The sequence below is a fragment of the Microcaecilia unicolor genome, chromosome 1, assembly GCF_901765095.1.
Source record: "Microcaecilia unicolor chromosome 1, aMicUni1.1, whole genome shotgun sequence".
Lineage (NCBI taxonomy): Eukaryota > Metazoa > Chordata > Amphibia > Gymnophiona > Siphonopidae > Microcaecilia > Microcaecilia unicolor.
In genome coordinates this window covers 242,742,739-242,767,726 of record NC_044031.1, presented here as the reverse complement: position 1 = coordinate 242,767,726, position 24,988 = coordinate 242,742,739, and the positions used below count along the sequence as shown (strand labels likewise).

General features: G+C 45.4%; 1 protein-coding gene across 1 annotated transcript in view; it reads right to left on the bottom strand.

The window, feature by feature from the left end:
- LOC115474417 (reversion-inducing cysteine-rich protein with Kazal motifs-like) overlaps positions 1–23,289 on the bottom strand; it is a 109,932-nt gene extending 86,643 nt beyond the window's left edge. Inside the window, exons 1-2 of the mRNA XM_030209907.1 lie at positions 23,229–23,289; positions 8,706–8,767 (exon numbers count right to left, since the gene is read on the bottom strand). Coding sequence (XP_030065767.1) covers positions 8,706–8,767; positions 23,229–23,289 — 123 coding nt within the window. The remainder of the gene's footprint in view (positions 1–8,705; positions 8,768–23,228) is intronic.
- Positions 23,290–24,988: the final 1,699 nt, after the last annotated feature.

Genomic DNA, 24,988 nt, shown 5'->3' with positions numbered 1-24,988 from the left:
GGCTTCAACGCCAGTACCGGGATGAACTCCAAAAGCGCCAACCGAATGGCTCTGAGTTCCAGGAGGTTGATAGACCACTTTGCCTCTGCAGGAGACCAGAGCCCCTGCGCTGTCCTTCCCAAGCAATGGGCTCCCCAGCCCGACAAAGAGGCGTCCGTCGTGACGACAATCCACTCCGGGGTCACCAGAGGCATTCCTGCAGACAACTTGTCTGTCTGCGTCCACCAGCTCAGCGCCTTGCGCACTGCTGGGTCCAAGGGAAGGCGCACAGCATAATCCTCCGACATCGGAGTCCAGCGCTGCAGCAGAGAGAGTTGAAGTGGTCTCATATGAGCCCTGGCCCAGGGCACTACTTCCATCGTGGCCGTCATAGAGCCCAACAGCTGCACATAGTCCCAAGCCCGAAGAGGAGAGGCTACTAGGAACTGGTCCACCTGAGCCTGAAGCTTGACAATCCGATTGTCTGGCAGGAACACTCTGCCCACTTGGGTGTCGAATCGAACTCCCAGATACTCCAGGGACTGAGTTGGGCGCAGCTGGCTTTTCTCCCAGTTGATGATCCACCCCAGGGAGCTCAAAAGAGCAACCACCCGGTTCACAGCTTTGCCGCACTCTGCATAAGAGGGGGCTCGGATCAACCAGTCGTCCAGATAAGGATGGACTTGTACTCCTTCCTTCCTCAGGAAGGCCGCGATGACCACCATTACTTTGGAGAAGGACCGCGGAGCAGTAGCCAACCCGAACGGGAGGGCTCTGAACTGGAAGTGTCGGCCCAGGACTGCAAAACGCAGAAAGCGTTGATGAGGAGGCCAGATGGGAATATGCAAGTACGCTTCCTTGATGTCCAAGGATGCCAGGTACTCCCCTGCCTTCACTGCCGCTATAACAGAGCGGAGAGTCTCCATGCGAAAGTGCCGAACTTTCAAGGCCCGATTGACCCCTTTGAGGTCGAGATAGGCCGTACAGAACCTCCTTTCTTTGGTACCACAAAGTAAATGAAGTAACGTCCCTTGCCAAGCTGATTTTCTGGCACCGGAACGACCGCACCCAGGCAGGATCAGATTGTCCAAGGTCTGCTGCACTGCCACAGCTTTGACCGGAGACTTGCAGGGAGAGAGTACAAACCCGTCTCGTAAGGGTCGGCAGAACTCTAGCTTGTAGCCGTCTTTGATGACTTCCAGCACCCAAGCGTCTGAAGTTATTGTGGTCTACTCGCCCAGAAACGAGGACAGCCGTCCTCCAATCTGCGCTGGGGGGTGGACCAAGGCCCCGTCATTGGGTACGAGACCCTGGGGGAGGACCGGAGGGAGCACCTCCGGGACGGCGGTCTCTGCGAAAGGAATGCTGCTTGGGGGAGAAGTTCCTTTTGAAGGAAGAGGAGGCAGAAGAGCCCGACCTGCCCGGGCGGTACCGACGGGCTTCCTGAAACCGTCCTCTGGAGGTACCGGGACGAGTACTAGCCCGAGCCCTGACCTCTGGTAACTTCTTGCCCTTAGACGTGCCGAGATCGGTCACGATTTTGTCCAGCTCGACCCCAAAGAGCAGCTTGCCTTTAAAAGGCAATTTAGCCAGGCGGGATTTAGAGGCGTGGTCAGCAGACCAATGCTTCAGCCAAAGCCACCGCCGCGCAGAGATTGTCTGAGCCATGCCTTTAGCTGAGGCCCTCAAGACATCATACAGCAAGTCTGCCAAATAGGCCAAGCCCGATTCCAGGGCCGGCCAATCAGCCCTCAAGGAATGATCCGAGGGGGAAGCCCGCTGCACCATAGACAGGCACGCCCTGGCCACATAGGAGCCGCAAACTGAGGCCTGCAAACTTAAAGCAGCCGCCTCAAAAGGACGACCTTAAGGCCGCCTCCAATCTTCTGTCTTGGGCGTCCTTTAGGGCCGTGCCACCTTCCACCGGCAACGCCGTTTTCTTAGTCACCGCAGTGATTAAAGAATCCACGGTAGGCCACAGATAGGCCTCACGTTCACTTTCAGGCAAAGGATAGAGGCGGGACATAGCCCTAGCCACTTTAAGGCTCGCTTCCGGGACATCCCATTGAGCCGAAATTAAGGTGTGCATGGCATCATGCACGTGGAAGGTTCTAGGCGGGCGCTTCGTCCCCAGCATAATGGCAGAGCCAACAGGGGCTGAGGGAGAGACGTCCTCCGGAGAGGAAATCTTCAAAATGCCCATGGCCTGCACTAACAGGTTGGGCAAATCCTCTGAGCTAAAGAGCCGCGCTGCAGAGGGGTCATCCGCTCCATCCGAGCGGGGATCCGTCTCCTCCAAGGAATCCGCAAAGGACCGTTGGGAGAACTCAGATACGCTGCCCTCATCTACATCGGAGGAGACAAAGTCCTCCAAGGCCTGGGAATCAACCCGAGGGCGTTTACCTCCGGGGGCCTCAACCTCTTTACCAGACGAGGGAGCAGGGGCAGCGTTTTGCAGAAGGAAGGCCTGATGCAGCAGCAAAACAAACTCGGGGGAGAAACCCCCCAGACTGTGCACTTCCGCAGCCTGGGCTACAGCCCTAGATGCACCCTCAACCGGCTCTCGCAAGAGCGGGGGAGAGACATGCTGCGCATTCAAGATGGCGTCCGGCGCGACACTCCGCGAAGGAGCCGCGTGGGAAAAACGGCGCTTAACTTTAGCCACTTTTGTGCCGTCGCCCAAATTAAGGGCGTTCATGGCATCAATGTCTCCCACCTCAAGGGCGGCCCAAGAAGAAGCCGTCCGAGCCGCGTGGCCGGCCAATATGGCGGAGGCGAGCCGCGGGGGATGGGCGTTTATGGCGGGAAAAACCGCCACACCGGAGGAAGGACCGGGACACTCATCGGTCACGAAACTGTCACCCAACAAGGGCGAATCAGACTTTAGGACCCCCACATCCCCTCTAGAAGCGCCCAAGCGATCAGGGGAGCGACACTTTGCGCCCTCGCCCTCCGACGCCATAGGCCACGTGGAGATCAATCGGGGAACCCCCCTGCCCGCTATAAATAGGTAAAAATTACCTGCTTTCCGCTCCGAGCTGTAACGACCTGGTGTCCCAGTGAGTAGCTGCAATAAACGTTTAAATAAACGTCGAAATAAACGCCTTTAAGGACGTTCAAAATTTTTTTTTTTTTTTTTTTAACGGAGCCAGCGGGAGGGGGGAGAAAAGGAAGGACCTGGCGCCACCAGGTTTGCAATTGCTCAAGAAGAGCCCTCAACCCCAGGCACTCAACAAAACCTAAAAATTAGGCTTGGAGGCCTAGCCAGAGCTGCTGCTGTGTGTGACCACCACCTGCTGAGATAGAGAACATACTGGGGAGTTTCCGGCAGCACATGACCACATATAGGGAGGCAAAAGTTTGCTCTCTATCTCCACCTGCTGGTAGATGGACACAACCCACCAGTCTATGGATTGATCAGCTTGATGATATGGAAGGAGGAGTTACCTTCCTATATACCTAAGGCTCTCTAGGTTCTGAACATGTCTGCTTCTGATCCTGCCACCACTTCATCTGCTAACCTTAAAATGTAGAGCACTAGAAGACCGAGTTAGTCTTTAGCCATGCATGAAACTATGTAGGAAGTCACTTCTGCTCAGTGGGTCATCCCAGACATTGCCCCACTATGCAGAGGAATAGCTAGGTGGGGCACAAGGGAAGCGGCCACTCCCCTAAATGGATTTTGAATAGCATCTATGCGGAGCAGCCCTTCAGCTTCACACTTACGCCTATTTTAGAAAAAGTCTGCTCCCCCTGACATCAAAACCGCTATGCCCACATCTGCCAATCTAAAGATGGTGAGCCAGCGTAGCTTTGGAAACAGCATTACCTTCCTAAGATCATGAGCAAAGCATAAAGCAAAGATTTGACCAACGGAACTCGTTGGTCACTTCTAAATAGTATAGGAGTACATGGTGAACGTTCAAGAAGCAGGAAGACACAAAGGTGGAATGGGATGGAAGGCAGAAACCTCTGTATGCAGAAGAGACAGGACCGTGCGCCTCATCACCCCTTCAGTAGAAATCCGGAGGATCTCAAACGAATGAGGTTGGGAGTTCTGAGACCCTGCCTGGACTGGATCAGTGAAGAAAACTAGGCTGCCCTAGACGATAGTCCTGGTGTCCTAAAGGTAAAGGCAAGCTTGACCCGACCAAAAAGAACGTCCTCATGTCACCCAGATCTTCCACCAACTTCACCGAGTTCTCAAACAATACCTTGCCCTGAAAAGGGAGCTGAACCAGCCGCTGTTAGAAGCTGCATCTGCCACCCAGCAGCACAACCACATCAAACGACATGCTGTGACCACCAAAAACATCTACTTATTCGATGTCCAAAACAAATCATAGAAGAAAACTGTCAACTAAGCCAGACTCGACTCCACATCTGGCAAGTGAGGAGGCAGTCGACTGCCTTCTGGAAGGGATCTGAAATCTGTTGCCGCCAGCTATGGCACACCCTAGAAGCCTACAAGTTGCAGATAGCCACCTCCAGAGAGAGAACTTCTGAAATGTCAACAGAAGGCTGTGCTGAAATCACCCATTGAGACTAAGTTGGCATGAAGGGAACCACAGAGATGGGGACCAAAGCAGAGAAGGAACCACTGAAGTGGTCTCATATGGAATCAGGCCCATGGGGGAATGTCCAAGAAAAAGAGGCCCTTGTGCCCAAAACTTGAACCTATTCCCATATCCCTAGATCTGTAGAACCTGACTTGGATTGGCACCTGTTGCTGAGGGGCAAAAGGAAGAAAGGACTTCCCAAGCTTATATGGAACATCACTCCCTGATAAGCCAAGATTTGTGCTGTAAACAACTGACTCTTGGTGACATAGATTACCAATCCTAAGGACGGAAGGGTATGTATCTTGGATGAAATTTGCAGACTCTCTTGATAGAAGAGAATCGCAAATCAGCCAGTCGCAAGGTATGGATGAACCCTGCAATCCATCCTCACGAAGGAAAGCTGATGCCACCACCACCTTGAAAAAAATGTCTTTGGTAACATGGAAAGGATGAATGACATGGTCATAAATCACTAAGGTCCCTCTGCGGGAAGGAGCACTGGGAATATGAAAATACGCTTCCTAGAGGTCCATGGAGGCTAGAAACTCCCTGCCAGCCTGAACAATTACACACTGCAAGGTTCCCATTGTGAAAAGTTGAACCGTAAACACCATGGACTCTTATGACGTCCAAACTCAGCTACAGGGAAGTTCCCTGGTTGGAACTAAAAAGCAAAGGGACCTTCCCATTCCCCCAAATGCTACTGGGGACAGACTCAACTGTGCCTAAAGGCAGAAATGTTGGCAAGGTGGCAAGAATTGCCTGATATTTGCGTCTGAGCTTGCATGTAGACTCCAAGAAAAATCTGTAGTGAAGTCCAGGTTGTAACCATGCGAAAGAAAAACTAAGACACATTGAGCTAAGGCAATCTTGGTCAACTCCTCCTGAAACCCATAGAAGAGTCCTGCCTGAGGAGTGAACTGAGACTCCATCATTGGGAGATGCAGCAGGCATAGGTAGATCTGGAGTTGAAACCAAGCTCACTCTACCAGCAGCCAGGTGGCTTGTAGTGGAAGCTGAAACCCTGAAAGTGGTTTTCCTGGCTCCACAAAATCTACAACAAAACCGAGAGGATTAAAAATCATCCTTAGACTTGTCCCCTGGCAATCTCTGAGACTTGGGAGTCCCTCGGGTCTTTACCCAACTGCCGTAGATCTTTCTCCAGGCCCAAGATTACTTCTAAAAGGAAGGTTGCCAAATGTGACTTGGAGGCCACATCAGTGGTCCGGTGCCTAAGCCAGTGTTAACTTCTTGAGAAGGTCAAGAATTGGCTGGTGCAACTATGCACTAGAACTGCTGCGCACTGAAGTTAAAAAGTGCGGCTGAGAACAAGAGCCAGATGGCGTAGCAGAATATGGCTGTTGAACCATTGCACACTATAGGTAGCAAGCTGCAGCGGGTCGTAAAGCAGCACCTCTAGAGCTCTGTGCTCACTCTCAGTTGGTTGCAACAACTATTAAGCTACCTCTACTCTGAAGTAGTTCCTGGACCACGCCTCATGAAATCTAGGTGCCCCATACCATGAAAAAATGCCAAAAATGCCATAGCAGCAATCTGAGGTACCAGGTACGCTGCAGATACCGAGGTGGCTGGGACTTGTATGCAAAGGTGTGGCCAGTATCATTGCGCAAAAAGAGAGAGGAGGGCAATCTTTAGTACAGTAGTGTAGTGATAACTATTCCAGCCACGCAAGAATTGCTTGCAGTAAGAGAGAATGAAATAAAATATGCCCCACTGAAAACATAGCTGAGTCCACAGTTTCTAATATGATGGATACACCAAGCCTTGAACCTGTAACCTTCAGGCAGAAAGGCCAGCCACCTTCCTGAATAAAACTAATTTGATGTAAACAGTGCACACAGAGAAAATGCCACCAGGGCAGCACAGAGAATGCAGGATTAACATGAAGACCGAGAGAAACCTGAGAGGACTGTATTAGCCTCAAAATGTAACATTTCTCACCGAAACATGGAGTCAACAGACCTAAGCCGGACTAACTAAACCCCATCTGTACTGCCATGCTGTGAGAAAGGGAAAAAGTGAAAAACCTAGAGTAGGATCCCTAATCCTGATCCCTTTCTCCCCTCCATTAATGATGTACACACACCCTGAACCTCAACCAAACCATAAATCACCTAGCGAGGCACAGGCATGTCCACCAGAAGACTTTCAGATAGTCAGTACTTTCTAAGCTGCAGCTTAAGGCTCTTCCTGCCACAGAACAGCCGCACGGGTCTGCTGAGCCTCTGACCTCGCCCTTGGGAAGCTGCGGGAGACTCAAAGCTGTGGGAGACCCAAGGACTCCCACAGGAGTCTACAAACAGTCCCAGACCTCCTCAGAAGCCCTTAAATACCAAATATGAAGAAACTGGGAGTGATCCACCCCCAGTTCCCCAGTCACATCTTCTGAAAGGCCTGCACATAAACTGCCAGAATCACAGGCGAATCAGGTCCCAAGGGAGCACCAGCGCTTCAGCCTTGCAATGTGGCGTGGGAGGAAAGATGGCGCATGTCTATGAAAACAGCTGCCCTGCACCCACCAAAACAAGCCGGGAAGGAGCACAACACTCCATGGAGTTGGGCTTTACAGTGGAGCTCCAGCACAGGAAAACCGGAGCAGCAGTCCAGCAGCTCCCATACCAGCGCAGGTAGGGTAATGACTACTCACCTCCTCGGGAATCGCTGTCACATGCCTAGTCAGTCCTCACACCCCTCAGTCTGAGGAGTTGTTTCTTTTCAAAGTCAGGAGAGTGAGAACCACAAACCAGTCAGGCAGAGAGGAGGGGGTGATGGAAGAGGAAGGGAGGGACCTGGCACCACCAGGTGTGCACCCAAGTCCCATAACTGGGACACCTCAGACCCCAAAAGCTCAACTAGACCCAGGGGACCAGGTCAGGAGCCAATCGATCCAGAGCTGCACATATATGACCATCCACCTGCTAGATAGAGAGAATACTGAAGTTAAGGTGGCTGCACGAGACCACATCTAGTAAACCTCTGAAGTTCTCTCTATTTCCACCTGTTGGTAGAGGGACATAACCCACAAGACTCTGGACTGATCTGTGGGATGCTATGGAATAATCCATTAGCCCTGCTCAGCTGCTGGCTCTGAAGGCTAACAGTGTGTGCTGTCAGCATGCCCTACCCCATGGCAGACGTGCGCTGCCCTGCTTGGCTACCTTGGCCTAACTTATTGGCCTGGGGCTCCAGCATCTCTGCTGCCCCCAGCTTTCTCTGGGTGCACCTAGAGGGAAATCCCCTACTTAATACTTTACAATAGCATTAGCCCCTGATAAAGGGCATAAAGCTTGCCAGGCCAATTGAATTAGTTTGTTGGGTTTTTTTTTGTTTTTTTTTTGGGGGGGGGGTTGTATATGTGCATCCAAGTGAGCACTTTTGGAAAGCTTGGAAGATGCAGGGGAAACCTGTGGGGAATACACCCAAACAGGGTGAACAGGCAAGAGAGGTGGAGGATGGGGACCCATACCCCTCAAGCAAGGCCCCACAGGGTCTCAGCATTTACCGCCAGCTAAAAACGCTACCACGGTTTAGTATAAGACCCTCTAAGAAATGAAGAAAATGAACAAAAAAGTCCCACTTGCTGCTAAGCAAGGCACAAAAATCTCAAAACAGATGCACTGAGTAAAACCAACAAGACACAATTGCTCTGCTCCACAGAAAAACAATAACTGCTGGTCCCAGATGCTCAAGTTGGGCAGGAAGGCACCCGTGCATGTGCAAGGCAGCGCAGCCAAAGGCTTCAAAAAGATCCAGAACGCTGGGTAGTGTCTGTCCCAGGCTCCGTCAAAAGACATCACCCATAAATGGGAAATTATATCCTGCTTTTCCTCTGAGAATATTTTTTACATTTGCACTTGCAAAGGGTGTTTAAATGAAGCCACTCAGTTATATAAATTACTCTTTATATGGCCTTATTACACAAGACTGCAGCATGGGGCTGTCCTGGGCCATAATTGCAAGCACTGGATTACTGAATTTCAGACACAAGGATAATTGGGAATTTTACAGCCCAGTCAAAATGCATCCATTAAATAACAAATTTTATACATGTTTTTTTTAAAGAAGTTTCAGAGGTAGGATTCAGATTTTACCTATATAATAATGACCTAGACACATCTTACATATTATATTGCAAATGCTCACCTGTTCACAAGCATCACGACACATTAAGTTGTCCTTTGCATGGTCACAGCATGGCGATGTCTCTAAAGGGGCAAAAACAGATTTCATAAAGTCTTTGAAATTATTAAAGACACACTTAATTTAAGAATGTGTATTTCTTACTTTCTTAATCTTTATTTGGACACAGATGAAAAATCAATGGCACAAACAAGTGGCCCTATAAAAGTGTCCATATCCAAACAATAAGTCTTAACTGATAAAATTTTCTTACCTTTAGTCAAATGTACCGTTCTAACCAAGTGGGTGTCATCCCCTCCTACCAGCAAATACAGAAAAAAAAATTGGTCTTTTCCAGTTAACTCAGCAGAATAAACTGCTGGTGCTTAGTGGAAATCTCCAGTAAGAATCTGCCAGAGCAGCAAAAGGTCCCTTTGTAACACATATCCATAACCCATCAACCACTACTGCTGCAAAAATTAAACAAGCACAGCACCACACAAAGTGGCACTCAGTACCCTGTATAGGCAAGGATTGCTTGCTTTTGAATCATTCCCTTTAACCCCCCCCCCCCCCTCCCTTAATGCAGAGAGTAGAGCTCCAGGCCTTAGTCTTTTAAGGGTGAGCTCAGAACAGTGCAGTCAACTAAAAGAAAGGAAATTATCAGGTAAGATATAATTCTACCATCCTTGTCATCTGACTGCACCGTTCTGAAGAAGTGGGATGTAACCCCAAGCAGAACTACTGAGCAGGGCAACATAGAGGGCAAGATGCATCAACCAAACGTTTAAAAAAAAAAAAAAAAAAATCGAGAACCCCATGCAAATGTATTCTAATGAGCTCATTCGTAGTCTAATGTGTATTCCAGGGGATGCACAGCTCCAGAGAAGCCCTAATTTAACGAGCAAATTTAATGGCTGCTCTGGAGCTATTGGAGAGAAGCAAAAGCAAGGAGCTATAAAGGCTGCCTGCTTGTGCTTCCTACCTCTCACCTCCCAGCATCCCCTCCCCCCAAATGTTTTAAAAAAGTTTCCCTGGTGGTCCAATGGACCACAACCCCCCACCCCCCCCCCCCCGCATCTTGTTTTCTTTATTTCCCTGGTAGTCAAGTGGACCCTGACCCCCCCAATCTTTTTTTTAAACTTTCCCTGGTGGTCCAGTGGACCACGAACCCCCCCCCCCCCCCCTTGCAACCCTGGAACCTTTTTTTTTTAATTTTCTCTGGAGTGGACCAAACCCCTCCCTCCCATACCCAACCCACACCCCCGCTCCTCCCTGTACCTCAACAACAAGGTAGAAGCAGCTTGGCAAGAGCAACGGCTCCTCCCTCCTGCCTTGGGCCTGCCCGGACAAAATGGCGGCGCCCAGGCCCTGCCCAGTGCATTCTGGGATGCACTGGGCAGGGCTAAACACCATATAAGGGAAAAAAGCTCCTCCCTAGGCCGTTGCTCCTGCCTCTACCTTGTTGTAAAGGAACAGGGAGGGGCAGGGTGGGGGTTGGGTACGGGAGGGAGTGTATGTGCACAGGCAGGGCAAGGGGGACCACCATGGAAATTTAAAAAAAAAAAAGGTTTGTGGGATCACAGGGGGAGGTCGTGGTCCACTGGAAAAAGATTGGGGTGTTCAGAGTCCACTGGACTACCAGGGTAAATCTTTTTTTTAAAGTGTGGGGTCGGGCAGGTCCAGGGCATCAGAGCTGTCAAATTCATTTGACAGCTCGAACTCGCAAACAGTGAAGATGCACAAAGGGGGATCTGTGCAGCTCATTTGCATGCGATCACCTTTGTGCATTGCTGGCTGTTAGCATTCACTAAATTTTAGTAAATTTTGTGCATTGGGGCCAAAGTTTGAGTCCTGTTCTGCTACTATCCTTTTTAATGCTCTAGGGGGCCAATGCTCAAAACTTAACACCAGAATGCTCAGAGGGCTCTAGTGTGAGAGACAATGTGCACGCCAAGATTAGAACAAATAGCATGCAAATATATTCAAACGGATGTCAATGATATCATTTGCTATTCTCTTCCAATGCACAAAGAACAGCACACAAAACAAAGCTGTCCTTACTGCTAAAAACCTAACACCAGTTCAGAGCAGGCATTCTGGTGTTTGAAATGAGGATTTCTCACGATTCTCTCTTTAAAATTGTGCTAGTTTTGATTTCTTTTGGAAGTGGAAGAAACCCGTGCAAGCCCTTATGTGCCAGTACTAAATAAATGTGTGCAAGTCCGAGCAAACCCTAAAAGTGACAGCACACATTGGTGCCTGTTGCCTGCGCTTAAATATAAGCCTACCAAATAAAAATTAAAAAAAAGAGCTAATATTTAAAGATGCAGAAAACAGACACTAATGTGTGCCTCGCTTTTGGGTTTGCCTGGCGCACGTGCAGAAGAGCTGAGCTTACCGCAAAACTTCTGCGCATGCACCAAGCACATTCTCCCTCCCTTACTTTTGCTTTTACAGCACACATATAAATTGAATACCATTTCCTTTGAGCTTTGGCAAGCTAGTTTTCTGCACCATTCTGGCAGTATGGGTGCTACGCAGTTGGCTTTACCGAAGAGTTCTGAGCATCAGCAGTTAAATTTCTACCTCTGGCAGAAAATAACGGGGGGGGGGGGGGGGGGGGGGAAAGAGTTGTACACTATGGAAACTAGTTCATATAAAAGCAAAGCAAACTTTATAAAGAATGAACTAGGACCTGCTATACCTTCTAAATTATACAGCGCTGCATAACCCTAGTAGCGCTCTAGAAATGTTAAGTAGTAGTAGTAGAGCAGCTTTTCCCAATCCAGTTCTCGGGGCACACCTAGAGTCCCATCAGGTTTTCATGATATTTACAATGAATATTCATGAGTTAGATTTGCATGCAATTCAGGCAGTGTATGCAAATCTCTCTCATGCATATTCATTGTGGATATCCTGAAAACCCAATGGGACCGGAATGGCTGTTTTAGAGTCCCTCTGTATACTTATACCTTATACTGATAATGTCACTGGGAAAAAAATACATTTCTGTACCCTCCATCTGTTCAGACTGATGCAGCAAGCACTTATTTAATTTAAAAAAAAAAAAAAAATACTCCGCAGAGTGCCCACATGGGGGGGAGGAACCTTTGGGGAACAGTCCAGATTGCCTAGCAAAAAAAAGGTGCCGGTACTCAAATGCTAGGCCATCTTTCGGAGTAGGATGATCATTGCAGTAACCAACCAACAACAGCCAGACATCCAGCATCTAGCCTCTAGCCACAGGATCTATGAAAAGGCATCACTAGCTGTGCAAAACCTGGAGGAGTGGCCTAGTGGTTAGGGTGGTGGACTTTGGTCCTGGGGAACTGAGGAACTGAGTTCAATTCCCACTTCAGGCACAGGCAGCTCCTTGTGATTCTGGGCAAGTCACTTAACCCTCCATTGCCCCATGTAAGCCACATTGAGCCTGCCATGAGTGGGAAAGTGCGGGGTACAAATGTAACAAAAATAAATACTTGGAAACCATGTGTCAGTTTTATCATACAATGGAAAAGGTGCCCGTACTTAGTACTCTTGAACACTCCCTGAAAAAAAGCCTCAAGTATCTCTCTCTATATCTGTGGGTCAGAAAGTGACAACTCAGTGGTTTTAACTGGTCCAGTGGGACGATGATAGAAATACAACAACAAAAAGATTTTATCAACAACAAAAAGATTTTAAAGAGGCATATTTTCAAAGCACTTAGCCTTCCAAAGTTCCATAGAAACCTATGGAACTTTGGAAGGCTAAGTGCTTTAAAAATATGCCTCTTTATCACCTTCAAAATGGACTAACGAGGCAATCATCCTCCTTTATCCATCTTTCTTTGGGTCGAAAAGAATTAGAAAAAAAAAAAAGACTATTGGGGAGGAGTCAGGGTTGTAAAATGATAGCGAAAAAAAACCAGCAAACATTTATAATCATAATATCAATAATTCTGTGCACAATATATTTGGCATACAGACACAAACATCTAATTCGTGAAAAATTGCAGCATTGGCTTCCCATTAGAGAACGAGTTGCCTTCAAGGTCTGCACCTTGATTCACAGGATCATTTATGGTGTAGTTCCCGAATACATGCTTGACCTGGTTGACTTACCACCCAGAAACAGATCCAGTTTCTCCCGATCTTACTTAAACTTAAGAATATCCAGATAGTATTGGCCTTAAATATAAATCTACATATGCCTCCAACTTTTCCTTCATAGGAACTCAACTGTGGAATGCTTTACCCAAATTAGTAAAATCAACTCAGAACTATCCAAATTTTAGAAAATTGCTGAAGTCCATCTTGTTCAAAACGGTCTACTATCCAGGCGCAACATAATTAGATTTACTTCTGGTTTCAAATAATTCATGGACACTAATACCTTAGATTTTCTTTACTATCTTGTAGTTTAAATGATGCCAATTTGTTTATTATACTACTGTTATACTGTATAAATGTAGTTTTTGTACTGTAGCCCTACTACAGTTTTGTGTAAGCCTACATGTAGTGGGAAAATGTGGGGTATAAATGTATTAAATAAATTATTTAATATATGCATTCAGAATTCTTCAGGTCCTGGCACAGTCTCCACAAAACAGACTAAAATATTTCTTCTGCTACCATATGCACTTTCTAGTTCAGTGTGTTTCCATGTTTTCCTTCAGTCAGTGGTGTGCTGGAGCCGGCTCGCACCGGCTCGCAAGAGCCGCTTGTTAAATTTTGACAGCTCTTGCGAGCCGGTTGTTGTTGGGGGCGAGCCGGCTCCATTAGGGGAGGTAAGCATGGCAGGAGGGCGCCATCACAGGCCATGCTTACCTCCCCTGCCGCTCCGAAGCATGTCCAACGATGTCCTTCGCCCCCACCCTCCCCTCTCGCTCCCCTCCGTCTTTTTTAATTACCTCCGTCGAAGCGCCGCCATTTAAAGCCCTCCTGCGTGCTGGCCGTCTCCAGGGCTTCCCCTGCTTCATTCGGATGATGTTCGTGCCTTAGTCCCGCCTTCGCGAAAAAAGGAAATGATGTCAGAATGAAGGCGGGACTAAGGCACGAACATCATCCGAATGAAGCAGGGGAAGCCCTGGAGACGGCCAGCACGCAGGAGGGCTTTAAATGGCGGCGCTTCGACGGAGGTAATTAAAAAAAGACGGAGGGGAGCGAGAGGGGAGGGTGGGGGCGAAGGACATCGTTGGACATGCTTCGGAGCGGCAGGGGAGGGAGGAGAATCGCTGGATGGGTAGAGGGGGGCAGGGGAGAGACCTACTGGGCATGGGTGGGTAGAGGGAGGCAGGGGAGAGACCTGCTGAGCATGGGTGGGTAGAGGGGGGCAGGGAAGAGACCTGCTGGGCATGGGTGGGTAAAGGGGGGCAGGGGAGAAAACTGCTGGGCATGGATGGGCAGAGGGAGGCAAGGGAGGAGAACAGCTGGGCATGGATGGGCAGAGGGGGGCAGGGGAGAGAATTGCTGGGCATGGATGGGCAGAGGAGAGAATTGCTGGGCAGAGGGGGCAGGGGAGAGAAGAGAATTGCTGGGTATGGATGGATAGAGAGGGGCAGGGGAGAGAGGAGAGTTTCAGGACATGGATGGCGGGAAGAGCAAGAGAAATTCTGGACATGGATGGAGGGGAGGGAAGGGAAAGAGAAGAAATGCTGGACATGGAGGGAAGATAGAGGAAGGAGATTAGATGAGGGAAAAGGAAGTGAGGAGAGAAACTGCACATGGATGGAGAAAATAGGCAGAAGCTGGATCCACTGTACAGTCAAGTATGCGGAGGACCAGAAATGAAGAAGAAAGGAGGAAAGAAAAGAAATAAATGAAAAGGAAGCCCTGGAAACGGAGTCAAGGGAACAGATAGAGAGCAGCAGAATCAGATACTGAACCAGCATGATCAGAGAAACAAAGTCACCAGACAACAAAGGTAGAAAAAAAAATAATTTTATTTTCATTATAGTGTTTGGAATATGTCCACTTTGAGAATCAGGTGCTGAACATTAAAAGTTTATGTTTATTTACTTATTTATGGCATTTTATCCCATATTAAACATGAATTAGATTGGAACCTGGGATCATTTAATTTATTTTTCCTGGAGAGAGTAATGTGTTGGCTGCTGCCCCCCCCGGGTATAGCCAGCTCTGCAATTTTTTTTTTGGGGGGGGGGGCGCAGAGGTGGGGTGGGGGGGCGCCGAGGTGGACCGGGGAGAGAGCCTGTTGTTAAAAATTTACCAGCACACCACTGCCTTCAGTACATGTTTTGCAATTTGTTTATTGTATGACAAAAAAGTTTTGCTTTGTTTTTTTACATACATTAGGAAATCATGCTGGTCTACAGCGCACAGCTGTAACATACCACTTATTATATGTGGCTGCTCATGGTATACCGAGCACCTCGTAACAACACGTTATCAATGCAAGAACTCCTAGAGCTGATTACTCAAATGATCCTGAATTACCCTAGGCTGGTAATCATGGATGATTTCAATCTACACATTGAAACCCCAGATACCACCACAGCTGCCTTTCTAGACACTAGGATTTACGCAGGTGATCAATTCTCCATTCCACAAAAAGGGACACATACTAGACCTGGTATTCTACAAATGGGTGGATTATCACAGAATTCTGGGATAACAGTATAGAAATAACACCCCTATCATGGTCAGATCGTTTTCTACTTAAATTTTCCCTAAGTGACAACCTGAAACAAATGGCACCTCAGAGAGTTTGGAAGGAGATCACAGACAAAAAAAAGCTGACCGTGGAGAATTTCCTAGAGATCTTGGACTATCCACATGTGAATGAAAAGACAACTACAGTGTCAGAACAGGTTGGCATCTGGAATATACACTTAGCCAAGACCTTAGAGAAAACGTCACCACTAAAAAAAGGTCTTATGCCCCACTCACAAACACTCACCTTGGTTTTCTCCAGAACTTCAGATCCTTAAACGCGAAGGGCGGAAACTGGAAAGGAAATGGCGTAAATCTTACCTGGATAAAGACAGGCTAAACTGTAGGAGGCACATGACAAAGTACCGCCAAGCTTTAACAGCAACCAAAAAAAACAGTATTTCTCTCAATGCATTGCACAGGCTGCCAATTCAACTGAGCAGTTATTCAGTATAGCAAACAGCCTACTGCAACCCCCACAACTGAATCTGCCTGCCCAGTCTAAACTGAACTGTAATGATTTTGCTGCATACTTTCTCAACAAAATTAAATGTCTCTGCCAGGATTTACAGGCAATCCAACCCAGTCCCCAACCAGTCAACCAGGGGTGCACAAACTCGCCCCCTCCTGGCAGAGACAGATGGGACACTTTTAACCCAATGACAGAGGAGAGCATTGACAAAATCCTTTGAACCACTACCTGCTGCCTCGACCCCTGCCCATCAAAGATAGTGCAGCAGGCCTCATAGAAGGCACCACAAAAAAAACTGTGAACACCTCTCTTTCTAATGGGCAGCTACCAACAGCATTAAAAAGGGCAGTGGTTTGCCCTTTGCTAAAGAAAAACAACCTTGACCAGGACAAACCTGAAAGTTACTAGCCAGTATCCAACATCCCTTTCTAGGGAAACTCAGAGAACAAACAGTCTGTGTTCAATTTAATGATTGGCTAGGAAAGAGAAACTGGCTAGATCCATGTCAATCTGGATTCGGACCTGGTTATGGAACAGAAACAGTCCTTGTATCCCTACTAGATGATTTTCACAGAAACCGAGACAGGGAATTCGCCAGGTGTTAGTACTGCTAGATTTCTCAGCAGCTTTTGACACTGTGGATCATGATATCATGCTAGAATGACTGACAAACAGGTATAAATGTAACAGTACTTGTCTGGTTTAGATCCTATCTATCAGACAGGCAACAATCCATAATGTTTGGCAGCAACTCATCGCCACCATGGACACTGACCTGTGGGGTACCACAAGGATCAATACCATCAACTATTCTGTTCAATATCTACCTCATGCCATTAGCTGAGCTGATTCAGTCAATGGACACTCAGTTCTACATCTACGTGGATAATGTGCAGCTATCATACTCATAGAACCTGACTTACCCACAGCCTTGAATAAACTGATTACCTAACATCAATTCAAGAATGAGCTAAACACAACAAATTTTGCCTGAACCCAAGTAAAACCGAGCTTCTCTGGGTCCCTAACACAAGTGGATACATACCAGACATCAAAATCTCTTTTGGGAAATACAAACTTCCCCTCAAATCACAAGTCAGGAATCTTGGAATACAGTTAGATTCAACACTTACTCTTGAGTCCCCAAATCCAAGCAACCTTTAAGAGCTGTTTCTACTATTTGCGACAGCTAGGCTGCCTCCCTCCTTACATCAAGAAGGTAAATCTTATTTATCCTAGCTGTGCATGCCATGAAAACATCAAGACTGGATTACTGCAATGCACTATACAATGGTCTGACTACAAACATTAAAAATTCACTTTCACCGTCATGATATTCTTTCTCTATCAAAGGTCTTTCTCAAGACCATCACCCAATTCACTACTTTAAGGGATTGGATGTCACCTCATGCATACAGATCAATCTGTATAGAACCACATCAGGGCACTGGATGCTGTTCTATCCATGCAGACTCCTGATGCAGGCCTAGCAGCCGAAACACATCATTTGTGTCTAGTCATTTTTAATAAACACATTTTAATAAATGTTTTTCTGTTTTTAAGTCCATTTTTTCCCGTCTTTGGTATCCGTGGTCAATCTCCCATCCTTTTCTTTTACATTTTTGTGGTTTCCCGTGGGACGTTCGAGTTCTCCGTCTTGGCGGACTCTCTTGTACAAAGGGCCTGTATTAGCTCCAATTGATTCAGAATGCAGCAGCAAGACTCATAGAAGGTTGCAAGCAATGTGACCACATCACACCATTGGCTACCTGTACAATACAAGGCTAAATTTAAAACTCTATGTCTGATCTTCAAGGCCCTCAAAGGAAATGGCCCAGAGTACCTGAAGAATAGGATGATCCTCTACACACCTCCAAGGACACTAAGGTCCTCTCAAGGACTATCAATAACCACACCCTCTCCAAAAGACATTACACAATGTGATACCCACAAGCGAGCCTTCTCCGGAGTAGCCCCCATACTCTGGAATGCACTGCCTGAAAGGCGCAGTTAACACAAGACTATCTCTACTTCAGGAAGCAGGTGAAAAATTGGCTTTTCAACCAGGCCTTTAATGGAAGAAGTAACTAACTTGTTAGTCTCACTCACACATACACAAGGAGTGACACAGGTTGCACATACTGCAGCAGGACATGTTTATCCACGCCTAGCCTAGCTGAGATATTAAACCATCTCTGACCTCATGTGCAACCTTCTTTAAATTAATCACCTTACTTTCTAACTCTTCTTACTCTCTTACCTATCTATATGCTCCATCTATGCTTTACCCTTCACTATCAATTAAAATGTTCTATTACGTATTGTGTTGACATTGTAAGTAGATTACTCCTTGTTTATATACATCTTGGTCAAAACCGACAACTCTGTAGACTTATTGTTTAAATGTTTATATGCTTTGCTTGTCACCGGCTCCCCTGTCTGCAGTCGTTTGTTTCCCTTCTCACCGCTTGAGCTCGGCGGTGGTTTGGCGCGATCGCATCAGGGGTGTGGTGGCGGCCGTGGGCGGATGCTGCAGCCTGATCTTGTATCACCCAGTGGGGTCCTGCGAGGTACAGGGGACTCGTGTGTCTTGTAAAAGTGTTCCGGTTTGTTGAAACTGCTGAGTCAGAGAGAGTATTGTCGATTTATCAGTTAAAAGCTGTAATGACTTGTTCACACACTGCTTCGTTCCCCACCTCTTCTTTTTTTCGGAAACAACAAATAACCCCGATGAAATTGAACTGTTTGGCTGTTTTTATATATACAAATTTAAACAGCATTTTGATATTAAGGTATGTTCTTACCAGTGGCATTGCAGTATTTGTCATCAATGCAAAATAGCAGCCCAGTGCTTTTGCAGAGGGTGAATGCTATTCTTCAGTAGACGTTAGAAAAGAACAATGTGAGTTTCAGCAACATAAACCTGCAAAGAAGGTCATCAAACATGACCCACCTACTCTTCCTCCAGATGAAAAATGGTTTGGGACACCCATTGAAGAAATGAGAAGAATGCCCATGTGTGGTGCTCCACTTCCGCCTCTGAGACAATCATCTAATTATACAGTCACCATTCGGAGAGACCTTCTGAGAGAAGAAGTGCCTAAACCTTACCCAACGACTTATAAAGATGCCAGGGACAACAAGCATGTGAAACTGCCCTGTTCAAGAGAGAACCTTTATCCTGTAGAAGATGAGAATGGGGAGAGGACTGCTAGAAGCTGATGGGATGTCATCCAATTTGCATTACAGCAGGAGTTCCACAGCACTGTGGACTTGAAGAATGCTATACTGAAATACAACGTTGTTCATGCCAAGAAGTGGGACTTCACAGCTCTCATTGATTTTTGTGGAAGGGTGCTTGAAGATGCTGAGGCTGACCATCTGTTCCAGTCCATCCTGCCTGACATGGTAAAGCTATCGTGTCGCCTGCCAGAACTCTGCACTCAGGCGATACCACTGCTGAAGCAAAAAATAAATCACTCCATCACAATGTTGCAAGAGCAAATTGCATCTCTTCTGGCCAATGCCTTCTTCTGCACATTTCCATGGCGCAATGCCATGATAAAGGCAGAGTACTCCAGCTGCACGTTGAAGGGGCCCTGTTTCCTCCTGGATTGCCGATTCCAGCCGTTGGCCACCGCCTGCATTCCTGTCCTGTTCACAGGATCTGATTACCTGCCTAATGAATCTCAGCCAGTCAAGACCTGATTTTGGACTCCTTACTTTCTCTTCTTCTTGCTTTTTTTCCCTGCTTATTTATTTGTTTAAATATTTATATTCCCTTCCCCTCTTTCTCTGTTCCTTCTACCCTTTCTACTGTCATTGTAATTGTTTCATTAGTTCATTGTAAGCCGCTTTGAGGCTGCTAAACTGTGGTAAAAAGCGGGATATAAATGATCTAAATATACATAAATATTGTTGCAGACCAACTTTTTTTGACATCATTCAATATTCCACTACATCTGTGCATCTGACACTCTCCACCAACTGAGGTTAGTACCTATTTAGTATAGTAAAAAGTAGTTATTTTCATACTTCATGTACCATAACCTTTCTCAAGTCATTCATACATAATGCATTCACACCAACCAAACAGACGTCCATTCTCCATTTAGATTAAGATCGTTTTTGCCCCCTCCCCCCCCCACCTGTTCCCTCCTCCCCTCTCTTATTTCCCACTTTTTTCTACGTTTTTTCCTTTTCTTTATATATATATATATATTTCTCTTTTCTTCTTTTTTTCTTTTTCACTTTTTAATTTATTATTCTTTTTTATTTTTTATTTTAATTTTTTTATTATTAATTTTTTGGTCATTATCATTTTTAATTTTCATTATTTTCCCAATATATAAAATAAAAAATATATTTAAAAAAATACTGCTGGTCAGTATCATATGATAAGACTATTACTAATCACATTGGGTATAACAAAAGAGAGGGAACAAAGTACAAACTAAAGTCCAAACAAAAAAACAGCACCACGGGCCTTTAAAATGGAACAAAGTTCTTTAATGAATAAGCCTTGACCCGACACATTTTGATACAGAAAGTGAAAGTGCCTTGGTGCTTTGTAGCTTTTACTACATGAGACGTGGGGTAAGGAATATTGTAGATGAAAATATTCGAGTTATTCCCCAAGTTTTCCACGTCATCACTGTGACCCCTGACGCAGGTGCTAGTCACCGAAACACGGCCCGTGTCGGGTCAAGGCTCATTCATTAAAGAACTTTGTTCCATTTTAAAGGCCCGTGGTGCTGTTTTATTACTAATCACATACCATTAATTCAGTAGACTTTTGACAAAGTACAGCTTATGTCACCATTAAGACAATTGACTCTTTTCTCATTCTTTATATATGAATCAAAATTACATATATAAGGCAAGTTTTTGTCTCTATGATCTTTGATTATTGGTTTTTATCATGTCTATCATTTGTTTATGATTATGTTTTTCGAATTAAATACATCTTTCATTCACGAATACAAATATTGCCATGAGAGATATTTATGTATACATCCTTTGTCAGTTTCTTTGCACAAACACTTTTCTCTCCATATATTTTTATGCGTTTAATATTTTAAAAAAGTAAGCGTTTTTATTTTATTTTATGGTATATACCAGGCATAATTTTGCTATTATGTTTTTATTACTTGTTTCGCTCAACTTAGGATGATTTGCATAAAGCAAATAATTTTATTATCTTTTCATTTTATTTTCAATTTTCCATATAATTGTATGATGACATTATGTACATGTATATGTAAGGATAATTGTTTCTTATTTTAATTACACTTTTGAAAGCACATACATTTTTTGACGCACACAAATTTTGTCGAGAGGTATTTATGTCGTTTCCAATATACATATATTCGCCATGGTTTTTTTTTTAATATTTGTGTTTAAGTTAAAGTTATAATACATTTTTATGTCCTAATATTCCTGTTCTTTTTATTCTCATTTTATATGACGTTTTCATTGTTTTAAACTGTAAATACATATACATGTGTGTGTTTTTTCTGTAGACTCCTGATGCAGGCCTAGCGGCCGAAACACAATGTTTGTGTCGAGTCTTGATTTAATAAACGTTTATTTCTTGAAGAATCCACCTTTCCAGTGTTTGGATTCAGTGGTCAAACATCCCACTTTCTCTTCTACTCTGTTTCTCTCCGTGGGACGTTCAAGTTCTCCGCCTTTGGCGGATTATCCTGAAGTAGTATACTATGCCCTACTTTTTATTGTCATTTGAATATTTTCACTGCTGTGATTGCCTATTGCTCATGTTTGATTTATTCTTACTGTACACCGCCTTGAGTGAATTCCTTCAAAAAGGCGGTAAATAAATCCTAGTAAAATAAATCAATATCAATACCTAAGTACTCAAGCAGTAGGGCTGCCAAATGGATCCAGATTCATAGAGCAAAGTTGACCCAGTCCTGGGTTTAGCCCAGTGAAAGCTGGGACTTGTAGTTCTGGATTTCCCCATTGCATTCCCTAAGAAAACACTAAATATAATATGGAGTGGTGGTGGAAGTAGCAGGATATTAAATTGTAATCCAAATACCTCCCACTGCTATCTGTAAGAATAAATTTAATCTCCTGATGTGTATTTTTATTACAATTAAGTGGGGAAAAATGCCTCAAAGTGCCTGGATAAACCAGTGCACAAACAATAGATGATCCTGTTGACCAATCACTCGGTCTTAAGAGGATCTGTTCTTTATCATCGGCAAAAAAAAACCAAACTGATGCCACAGAATAGGTTGATACTCAATGCGAAATAATCGTTAATGTATTGCTATAATCAACTGATGAATACAAAAGCACTTAGCTCTCTTTATTTCCTCATTGACATGCGCACTATCAACCTATGCTGTGGCATCAGTTTGGGTTTTTTTTTTGCCGACGATAAAGAACAGATCCTCTTAAGACCGAGTGATTGGTCAACAGGATCGTCTATTGTTTGTGCACTGGTTTATCCAGGCACTTTGAGGCATTTTTCCCCACTTAATTGTAATAAAAATACACATCAGGAGATTAAATTTCTTCTTACAGATAGCAGTGGGAGGTATTTAGATTACGATTTAATTCCCTAAGAAAAGCAAGACTACAAGTCCCTGCATGCAGTGGGGAAAACCAGGACTGGATCAACCCTGTCCTGCAAATCTGGATCCAGTTGGCAGCCTTACCAATGAGAACAAAGTGCTATATTTAGAAATAATAGTTTCTTGCCTGTGCATTAAAACTATATATATCAACCACAAAGCATGCTCAGAATATGTAGTTTTTCTGTAAAACAAACAAACAAAAAAAAGTGGTGGCTGCCAAGAATCAAACTCCTGGACGTGGCACAAATATGAATAGGGGTCTGGATAAGAGACAATCACGAATCTATAAGGGAGAGAAAGTGATAACAGAGCTAAGCAAGCTAAAAAACACATCCATATAATAGTTTAGTAAAAAGTTTTAATAACTACAAATGAACTCTTAATACAACGCCCTGTGATAAAAATAACAAGCGGCTGGCAATCTACTCTTCAACTCCAAAAGGAAAAAGTGAAAGGGAGAGCCAGCTGCCAGTCCCATCTAATTTTATCAAAATAATTCGTGTTCCATTATAACATACAAAACAAAGAAAAACTAAGTTAACTCCACCACCCGCAGCAAATATAACATCCACAAGTAAATATTTTAAAGGGGGTCACACATCCGAAACGTGCCACGAACACCACCAGATAATACTCTACTGTGGCTCCGAGGAATGACCATCCCGGGAAACTGAACCTTCATAAGCTCTTCCTCCAACCCAAAAGTCAGCACCGCTCCTACTTTGATCTAAATACCTATTCTGGGGAGGGCTATTTTGTTGTTTAAGGGCAACCCCCCTCCCCCCCACCAAAAAAAAACCAGCGACAGACTTACCAACTATCCCCGGTACCAATACAACGCTAATCATTAGAAGAAACTCTGTAATCAGCGCCATCTCATAACCTAACTCTGTCGCCTTCTGATTGGCCAATGCAGAATAACGGTCCGTCGCACACAGCGACCCGTCTAGAGTAAAAGACTAAGGAACCGGGATGACGTCAAAAGGTTGAAACCAATTAGGTTAATCTCTATTTTCTCTTCCCCCGCGCAGTCGTCATCCCAGTACACACACACACACACACACACACACACACACACACACACACACACACACAAGCAAACAAAGTTATGAGCTGCTGCATCCACGTTGTTGTTCTGTTGGTACCAATTTTATTTAATCCCACTTATATTTTCAAACATGACAGCTTGTGCAGCATATGGATGTACACAGAGGAATTATAATAAAGGAATAACGTTTCATAGATAGAGTATCAATAGAAATCAAACAAAATAAAACATGGAAAAGAAAATAAGATACCTTTTTTTATTGGACATAACTTAATACATGTTTGATTTCTATTGATAACCTTAAGAGTGGACTAACACGGCTACCACACTCCTCTACTATAGATAGAGTAGTAATCTGCTTCCCTGGATAGCTGGCTAGGTTCATAACAGCATGCTGACGTCAGCTCGCCTCAAGCGTTCCCTTCCCTCTCAGTGTCCCGCCCTCGCATAAAGATGAAATGACATCAGAGGAGGGCGGGACACTGAGAGGGAAGGCAAGCGAAGGGTGGAGACGACGCAAGGCCAGCCTGCCGCCGCTGCGACCTCAGGTAAAATGAACAGCATAAAGGCAGGGCGGCAGGAAGGACAGAGTCACGGGCCATGGAGGGGAGAGGAGCGGAGGGGAGAATCGCTGAACATGGATGGGATGGGAGGGCAGGGCACAGGACAATCGATGGACATGGAGGGGAGGGAAGGGCAGGTCAGAGGATAATCACTGGACATGGATGGGATGGGAGGGAAGAATCATTGGACATAGAGGGCAGGGGACAGACGAAAGCCTTGCTAGAGCCCGTTTCTTTTTTTAGTGAAACGGGCTTTTTTGCTTGTTTGTTATAAATCGTAATCAGTGTGTCATTTGGCGAGGCTAGTTATAAGGACACCCTAGCACATGTTATATTCATGCAGAGATCTTTTTTTTTCCTGGTAAAAAGTCACTAAAACAGACATGTTATGAGAATCAGGTGCTCAACATTCAGAGTTTCTATCTATTTATTTACAGGGGATTTTCCTGCTGGCTTGCCGCCTCTGGAGCTCATTCTGCGATCCTGCGGTGATGCAAACAGATGCATCTGAGTGCTACCACACCCCAAAGAGTCCCAGAGCCTCCCTCAGCCCCACATTTGGCCACTGGCCACCAATGAAGGTAGGAAATGGGCCTGGGAAGGCCTGAAGACCCCCCCAAACTCCTCCGGACCCCAGAAGGGTCCCAACATCATGGGAGCCAGTAGAGCCAGCCCAAAAACACTGACCACCAATAAAAAAAATTGCAAATGGGCCCCAGCAATATATTTGTGAGTGATATTGCTGAAGGGTTAGGGAAAGGGAATGGAACTTTCTGTGTTTTTTTGCAATTGCATTCAAAGTGGTTTATATATTATTTATTTATTTATTTATTTATTGCATTTGTATCCCACTTTTTCCCGCCCATTTGCAGGCTCAAAGTGGCTTACAGAGTGTAGTTATAACATAATCATTTCGTGATAACAGGTACAGGTGCTTATTTGTACCTGGGGTAATGGAGGGTT